Below are 8454 nucleotides of genomic sequence, written 5' to 3' on the forward strand. Positions count from 1 at the left end.
GCTGGAGGCAGCGCTACAGAAGCTCGTGCTGCGGCGGAAGAAAGTGCTGAGTGCCGAGGAGATGGAGCTGTACGAGCTGGCGCAGGCGGCGGGCGGCGCCATGGATCCCGACGTGTTCAAGTGAGCGGGCGCGGGTGGAGGCTGCGCGCTGGTCCGAGCCCCAGACAACCCGGCTCTTAGCCCCCGCCAGGCCACTGATCTGTGTATTAGAGCCTCCCGTCCTTGTCGCGACTTTCTGGGGGCCCAGAGTAGAGTCGGGACCTTGACAAAAGTGGCCCTCCTAGACCTAGTGCCAGTCTGGTAGCCATGCCCGCCCCGGTCTCGCCCGAGCAGACGGGCCCGGGGACCAGTAGTGCTCATTGCGCACCGCATCTGTTCTCACCAGGATCCTGGTGGACCTGCTGAAGCTGAACGTCGCGCCCCTCGCCGTCTTCCAGATGCTCAAATCCATGTGTGCCGGGCAGAGGCTGGCGAGCGAGCCCCAGGATCCTGCTGCAGTGTCCCTGCCTACATCGAGCGTGCCTGAGGCCCGAGGTCAGCTGGGGTGCTCTCTGCCCCTGTGACCCAGGCGGCGGGTGGCAGGGGCCAGGAGGTGGGCAGTGTCAGGCACAGTGGGCTAAACCCTCAGTGGTCTGGCCTTTCTGTAGGTCTCCCATGGCCCACTGGAGCCAACCTAGCGCTCTCCCATTTGGTGCAGTCCCCAGCTTTGGCTTCAATGCTAACCTTGAGAGAGCAGGTCTGGAATCAGATGGAGGCAGAATGGGTGCCCCAACGTGGCCCAAGCAGTCTAGGCCTCATCTGACCCAGCCTCTTCTCACCTCATACCTCATACCTCCATACCACAAATACAGGGACAAGACTGCTTTGGTTCCTGTTCTCACGGTGTGTACACTCTCCAGGGAAGTGCTCAGGGAGTGGGTAAGCAGAGAGGCTTTCCTACAACCCCCTCCCCTGAACCTACCTCACCCAGCTCCAGATCCTGCCCAGGAGTCAGTGTGGCAGTCCTGGCTGCCCTGGGCACTCAGGGTGCAGAGGCTTGAGTGGCAGAGCACTGGGCTCAGGCTTGAGGGGCCTCCTCACGCTCAAGGATTATGAACAGGTGCTGGTGATGAGAATGTCAAGGCAGAGCTCCCTGTGTCACTTCTGCCCCTGATGACTGCCAGAAACCCTGTGTCATGCAGCAGAACCTCCTGGGCTGGCTCCTTGGCCAGAACACTTGGGCACTTACAGGCATCCTGAGAAGCAGCTGACACTGGAGAGGAGGGCAGGCTGGCCCCTTTGGGTGGGAGTGCCAGGGCCCCAGGCACTCAGCCCCCTTTCCTGAGAGGCGCTGGGCTTCCTCACTGACCCATGCTCCATCTGCTCTCTTTGTGTCTCTCTCTGACCTGCAGAGGCCTCCTTTCTCTTTGCCAAGAACTGTAGCCCCCCTGCAAGGGCCTCCTTTTCCTCAGCCCTGCGGCCTGCGGCCTCTCCGGTTCTGCACCACAGCCCAGCTGCCACGCACTCGCCTCTCTCTCCGGGGCCCCCCGGTTCCCTCCGGTTCTCTTGCTGCCTGTTCTCTCCTTTTGCAGGTTGCATTTATTGGTTTATCTCTGGGGGTTGTTGTGCTCTCTTGTTTCCATGGAAACTGCTGTGGCCCAAGAAAGCCAGAACAGCTTCTAGCTGCAAGGGCAGGGTCCTGCTGGCCATCTCTGCCACGCAGCGTAGAGACTGAAGACACAATTTCATGTTTTATTAAGAGACAACCTGCGGTACCCCTAACCCCCCAGAGACTAACTCTGCTGGGTGAGACTTGTGCTCTACAGAGGTGCCCCTGCCCCAGAGGAGAAGAGGCTGAGGGGCAGGGAAGATGCTACAGAAGACCTAATTCTGCTTGGCCTGGCCTGGGAGGTGCTATGGCGTCCGAGCTGGGCACTAGCATGTTGGGAGACTCTGTGGGGTGGCGGGGCTCATAGGGATACTTGCACACTGACCAGAATATTGGCATTTGTACCAAAGAAAATGTGGATGACAGTTCTCTTTGTATCTGTTTTTTGTGAGTCACTGGCCTTGTCAGATTTAAAGGCAGGCTAAGTTGACTCAGCTTCACACCACGACATGCTCCTGTCTGCTCCCCCTCGGCCTGGGTAACCTGTTATTACATCTCTGTTGAGTCAAGTGCACACGAGCACTTGAGTGTGAAGACCAGGGAGGCGAGGCAGAGGAAACCTGAACTGTCCAAGTTCCAGAGGAAGAACCAATGTAACCCTCCCCACCACACCGGGCAGAAAAGACCCCACTCTCTGAGGAAGTACTTTCCAGAAATTTTCTTAAGAAGGGCTGTGATAGCCCTGCAGGAATCCTGGGAAGAACTTAGTTGTCAGTCTTGGAGAGCATGGAAAGCGAGTCTGATGTTCTATAGAAGCCAGGATCTGCAGTTTCAAAGGCAGGTGCCTCTAAAAACAGAAATGATTTAACAGGCCCCTAAGAACTTTGTTGCTTCTTTTCTCCAACAACTCATAATTTCCCTAAGGCAGGCTATTTGACCCTGAACCCTGAAGGAGAGTAGGGGTCAAGCAAGAGACAGGAATGCTGGTCAAAGCCCACAGGGCAGACCTTGGCTGAAGCTGGCACAGAAGAGAGGGACTGAACTGGTGAGTGAGCCTGGTCCACCAGTACATTTTGTCCCCTGGAGGGTCCTCTTAGTCTTACTGATGCTGTCAACATTTGGAGCTCAGGGAAGTCAACCATCTTGCCTAATAATAGACAAATATGTAAATCGACCGTACCTTCGCTACATTAACCAGCCAATCAGGAGAGCATGCAAATTAACCCAACAAAGATAGCAGTTAATTTGCATACATAGGCTCCAAGTGGGAGGGAAGCCTGAAGGCTCCAGGGCCGGCTCAGGCCAGAGCGAAGGCCTGGGTCCCAGGTGCCAGAGGCAAACCGGTGCCAGCAGCCAAGGGAAGGGAAGACCTATTGCACGAATCTCTTCATGCAACAGGCCTCTAGTTTAAAATAAAACTCTAGTCCAGGTGTGGTTACAGGTATGCCTGTCGTCTACACACGAGAGAGAGAGACAGAGAGAGAGAGAGAGAGAGAGAGAGAGAGAGAGAGAAAGAGAGAAAGTAAGCAAATTACAAATCAAGGAACAGACCAGTGTCTCCATCCGAGTGTGACTACCTAGTGGTCAGGGCAAGTCTTGAGCAGTCAAGCCTCTGCAGAACCCAACCTGAGTGAACCTGAGAGCAAGAAGGTTGACCACTGGATGTTTGCAGGATACTGAGGGAGGGAGGAAAACAGGAGAAAGAGCGTCCAAGATCCAAGTCAAAAGCCTGACTTCATCATCTGTTGTTGACGCCTGTGCTCCCAGTGTTGTCTGACGGGCTGAAACATGGATAATCTAGAGAAGAGGACAGTGCCTTGGGGGTACAATGAGGTAGCAGCTCTACTGATAGTGAGCCCTCCTGTGCTGCTGGCAGTGGTAGCTAACCACAAAAGCTTCTAGGGCAGGAGTCATGAAGCTGAGCTTCCCTTCCCCTAAACTGACCATCGACACTCCCACCCTACCCCTTCATTCTAGGACACCCTCCAGGGCCTCCTGCACTCCGCCAAAGACTGCTCTTGGATGTGCCATCTGTAGGCAGTCTTTGAGCTTCAGAACCCTGGGCTGAGACAGGGTCCCTGGCTGAAAGTACTGTGCTAGAAACATACTAGATGTAAATGTTGATCAAGAAACACAGAGATGGCCCTTGCTGGTATGGCTCATGGATAGAGCATTAGCCTGTGGACTAAAGGGTCCCAGGTTCAATTCCGGCCAAGGGCACATGCCCAGGTTGCAGGCTCAGTCCCCAGTAGGGGTTGTGAAGGAGGCAGCTGATCAATGATTCTCTCTGATCATTGATATTTCTGTCTCTCCTTCTCTCTTCCTTTCTGAAATCAATAAATGTAAAAAGATTAAAAAAATAAAGAAACACAGAGATGCACTGTGATTATGGAGTTTGTCCTGGTTCCTAATGATTGTCTTCTGTGTCTGCTCAGGGAGAAACAAAAGCAGCACTGCTCTTGGTGGAGGCCCCACTCTGGCAGAACGAAGCTGCCGGGAAGGATCCAGCCAGAGGATGCCCCGACAGCCCAGTGCTACCAGGCTGCCCAAGGGGGCAGGGCCTGGGAAGAGCCCCACTCGAAGCAGTACCTGAGCCAAGCAGACCACCTGCTATGAGCTCCACCAGCCTCCTCGCAGAGGTTATGCATGAATTCCCCAGTTGGTAATAAACCTTTTTTAAAAAAATTCATGGTCTATTCAAGATGTTTTCTATCACATTTTCAATATATTAAAGCACAAATATGTAGAATTAGTTCTGTTGCTCATCCTGGTTGTGCTACAGCTGAACTAACCAAGTGACTTAAACTAGTGACTTCACCCTCATGGACCTCATTTCAACATATTTTGCTTGAGACCATTCTTAGGGTGCTCAGGTGCAACGGGAGCAGGGGTTTAAAGTACGGAGGGGGGAACACTGTCAAGTTACCACAGACAGGACAGGAATGAATTTTTAGAGCTTCTAACCTTCTGTGGGTCATGCATGCCATTGAAGAATCCAATAAAACCTCTTACCCGCAAAGTGCCCTGGCCTTACACATGTGACGCAAAGTTTTAGGGATTCTGTGGACACCCTCTCCACCTTCCATGGGCTTCAGATTTTAAAACTCCATTTCTGCCTGGCTGGTGAGCATCGACCTGTGAACCAGAAGGTCCCAGTTCGATTCCCAGTTAGGGCACATGCCCGGGTTGTGGGCTCCATCCCCAATGGGGGGCGTGCAGAAGGCAGCCGATCAATGATTCTCTCTCATTACTGATGTTTCTATCTCTCCCTCTCCCTGCCTCTCTGAAACCAGTAAAACTATATTTAAAACTCCAGTTCCAAGCTTTTGTACTTTAGTCCCCATGTCCCATCAGTGGACAGGCCTGAAAAATGGCAAATTCAATGGAAAAATCTAACTCAATTTTCCTAGACTTGAGTAAATGTTAATGCTTCAAAATCTTGGATTGGAAATATTGACTGTTTCCCCAAAGTTATATCATGTAAGCAGTAGCTCCTTACAGGTGTGGGTAGTGCTGCACCCACCCCAAAGCACAGCACCATGTAGCCCAGACCAGGCCTGGCAGGCTATCCACTCCTGTGGGCAGACAGGTTTGACACAGAAACTTTAATAACCAACAACTTGAAACCAGTAGAGCTGAGGGGTGACAAAAGAGAACAGAAGAGAGGTAGACCCGCCAGCTGCACGCTCCCATTCAGTATTCTTCCCCTTCTTCAGCCTCAGCTTCCACGGAATCCACACCCACCTCTTCATAATCTTTCTCCAGAGCTGCCAGGTCCTCCCGGGCCTCGGAGAACTCCCCTTCCTCCATGCCCTCCCCCACATACCAGTGCACAAAGGCTCGCTTTGCATACATGAGATCGAACTTATGGTCCAGGCGGGCCCAGGCCTCGGCGATGGCGGTGGTGTTGCTCAGCATGCACACAGCCCGCTGCACCTTGGCCAGGTCTCCTCCAGGGACGACGGTGGGGGGCTGGTAGTTGATGCCCACCTGCCAGAGAAGGGGAATAAAGCGCTGTGTGAAGCTTCCTTCAAACCCAGAAATGGTGGCAACTTTCCCAGAAACGGAAGGCAGGTAGGCACCCTCTGGCGACCTGACAGAGGCTTAGTTTAATCTGCAGTCTCTGAGCCCTTCTTTGTGCCAGGCAAGAAGGTGATGGTTTCCAGACAAGGAAAGACAAGTGTCCAGAGCCGCTACGCTGGCTCGGCCCCAGCTGCCTGAGGGGCTGCCCAGCAACTATGCCATGTGATAGGCACCCTGGTGATTCAATTGTCTTCCTTCTGAGGAAAGACACCGTCCTGGATTCTTCATAGGTTACTTTCTCCATAGGCTTCAAGAGGAGAACTGATCTCTATGGGGGAAGCCTTTCTCACCTAGTACACAACCGTGATGATATTGCAAGGGAAGATCATAGTCCTGCTTTCCCACCAAATAATCAGTGTGTGTATAGCAGAGTGACAGGTACACTGCCAGAGGACCTAGAACCACTGCTTGGACTATAACAGCAGGTGGTCTGTGGGTGTGCTAAGCAGGAGGGAGGGGTGACATTCCAGGGCTGGGCCCAAGGGGAGGCATTCCAGGCTTCAGGAGAGAGAGGGCCAGAGGTATTGGCAACAGATACAAACAGGGTCAGCTAGAGTTAGGGTCAGCAAACTTTGTCTATAAAGGGTGAGACAGTATGTACTCTATGCTGGGTGGGCCATGCACTCTGTCACAGCCACTCAATTATGTCTTTGTAGCACAAAAGCAGCCACAACAATAGGCCACGGAATGAGTGTGGCTGTGTTCAGGTTAAACTTTACATAGTCAGGCACTTGTCCACCAACCACGCTGATCCCTGAACTAGAGGAAGAGAACCCAGTGTAGGAAGTCCTAGTTAAGAACACAGCACAGGCTCTGGCTAGGTGGCTCAGTTGGTTGGAACGTCATCCCATACACCAAAAGGTGGTGGGTTCGATTCCCAGTCAGGGCACATATCCGGGTTGTAGGTTTGAACCCTGGTTGGAGAATGTGCGGGAGGCAACCAATCTCACATCGATGTTTCTCTCACTCTAAAATCCTCCCCCCGACGTCTTGCAAAAGAACCCAGCACAGCAGGCCCACTAGAAGCAGTTGAGGGTCTGAGCCAGAGGAGGCAGCATGAGAAGCAAGGGAAACAGATCCCGGAAGGAAAGAGTAGACAGGGTTCAGTAATCAAGGACAGAACAAAGCTGAAACACGACGGCAAGGTTTTGTCTCTGTATCAAACAAAAGGCTGGTTCAAACTGGGGGCTTGAGGCAAACTCAGGCCAGAACTTCTAGGCTTAGTGATAGAAATAAAAGGCTGTTGCTTTTTCCCCCAACAAAGATATTCATAATAATTTTTCACTAAATCAAACACTTCATAGGACATTTACATTTAGTTTAATTTCTACATACCTATGGAATCAAGTGGGATTTAATGACACCAAAAGTAATATTCCCATTTCAAATACTAACATGAATTACCAAAATGCCCAGAGACTTATTATAAGAAAAAAATATCTTATTTCTCAGGCTAATAAACATTTCCCACACTAATTCCACCACCTGAACAGGGGAACAGAGATCCTTCAGAAAATTTCAGGTTCTATTAAAAAATATTCTTGCACCACAGATAATGTGATGGCTCAGGAGGGAAGTTCAAAAGACACCACTGGATAAATGATCACTCTGGTACACTAACTGATGACCAGGGGCCTAGCTGCCATGGAACGGGGTATTCTCCACAAGGGCAGCATCCTATCGCAGGGTCTGCTGCATGCTAAAAGGTAAAACCACTCGTTAACACCCAGTCCTACCTTAAATCCCGTTGGGCACCAATCCACAAACTGGATGGTGCGCTTGGTCTTGATGGTGGCAATGGCCGCGTTGACATCTTTCGGGACCACGTCCCCCCGGTACAACATGCAGCAGGCCATGTACTTGCCATGGCGAGGGTCACACTTGACCATCTGGTTGGCAGGCTCGAAGCAGGCGTTGGTGATCTCAGCCACGGACAGCTGCTCATGGTAGGCCTTCTCAGCTGAGATGACTGGGGCGTAGGTGGCCAGGGGGAAGTGGATGCGGGGGTACGGGACCAGGTTGGTCTGGAATTCCGTCAAGTCCACGTTCAGGGCCCCATCGAAGCGCAGGGAGGCCGTGATGGAGGACACGATCTGCCCAATCAGACGATTGAGGTTGGTGTACGTGGGCCGCTCAATGTCCAGGTTGCGCCGACATATGTCATAGATGGCTTCGTTGTCCACCATGAAGGCACAGTCGGAATGCTCCAGGGTCGTGTGGGTGGTCAGGATGGAGTTGTAGGGCTCCACCACGGCCGTGGACACCTGGGGGGCTGGGTAAATGGCAAATTCTAGCTTGGACTTCTTGCCGTAGTCGACCGAGAGCCGTTCCATAAGCAGAGATGCAAACCCAGAGCCGGTGCCGCCCCCGAAGCTGTGGAAGATGAGGAAGCCCTGCAGCCCCGTGCACAGATCCGCCTGAGAGAAAGCAGAGACCGTGAGCAATGCCTTTCGAAGCCACAGCGCCAACCTCCCACAAGCCTAGGTCACTTCTCTCGACTCCACAAGGTTAAATGGATCCCAGTCACCCCAGGTAACATGCATTCCACTGAAGGGGAGGCAAAGCAGACACACAGATGTACGGTGAATGCACTGCAGCCACACCAGGAAGGAGGACCATGGGTTCATGATTCTGCCTTGGCTTTTGCCAAAATGACCCTGGAAGGCTTCCCAGCACCTTCTTACCAACTTGCGGATCCGGTCCAGGACCAGGTCAACAATCTCTTTGCCGATGGTGTAATGGCCTCTGGCATAATTATTGGCTGCATCTTCCCACCCTGTGAT

General features: G+C 52.5%; 2 protein-coding genes across 2 annotated transcripts in view; one reads left to right on the top strand and one right to left on the bottom strand.

Moving 5' to 3' along the window:
- Positions 1-6: 6 nt before the first annotated feature.
- MZT2B (mitotic spindle organizing protein 2B) lies at positions 7-4275 on the top strand. The gene is made up of 4 exons (XM_006768847.2): positions 7-120; positions 386-534; positions 1392-1571; positions 4024-4275. The coding sequence occupies exons 1-4, from the start codon at positions 62-64 to the stop codon at positions 4179-4181; spliced, it is 546 nt and encodes a 181-aa protein (XP_006768910.1). The 5' UTR covers positions 7-61; the 3' UTR covers positions 4182-4275.
- A 903-nt stretch (positions 4276-5178) lies between these two features.
- Positions 5179-8454, bottom strand: part of LOC102759782 (tubulin alpha-3 chain-like) — a 4314-nt gene continuing 1038 nt past the window's right edge. The window contains exons 2-4 of the mRNA XM_006768848.2: positions 8356-8438; positions 7408-8088; positions 5179-5578 (exon numbers count right to left, since the gene is read on the bottom strand). Coding sequence (XP_006768911.1) covers positions 5282-5578; positions 7408-8088; positions 8356-8438 — 1061 coding nt within the window. The 3' untranslated portion in view covers positions 5179-5281. The remainder of the gene's footprint in view (positions 5579-7407; positions 8089-8355; positions 8439-8454) is intronic.

The sequence above is a fragment of the Myotis davidii genome, unplaced genomic scaffold (genome assembly GCF_000327345.1).
Source record: "Myotis davidii unplaced genomic scaffold, ASM32734v1 scaffold223, whole genome shotgun sequence".
Taxonomy (NCBI): Eukaryota; Metazoa; Chordata; class Mammalia; order Chiroptera; family Vespertilionidae; genus Myotis; species Myotis davidii.

Excerpts from the sequence above, each read along its gene's own strand:
- MZT2B (XM_006768847.2), top strand. The coding sequence starts at position 62 with ATGGAGCTGTACGAGCTGGCGCAGGCGGCGGGCGGCGCCATGGATCCC. Across the intron at positions 535-1,391 it reads GAGCGTGCCTGAGGCCCGAG|AGGCCTCCTTTCTCTTTGCC; the intron begins GTCAGCTGGGGT and ends TCTGACCTGCAG. Across the intron at positions 1,572-4,023 it reads CCTGTTCTCTCCTTTTGCAG|GGAGAAACAAAAGCAGCACT; the intron begins GTTGCATTTATT and ends GTGTCTGCTCAG.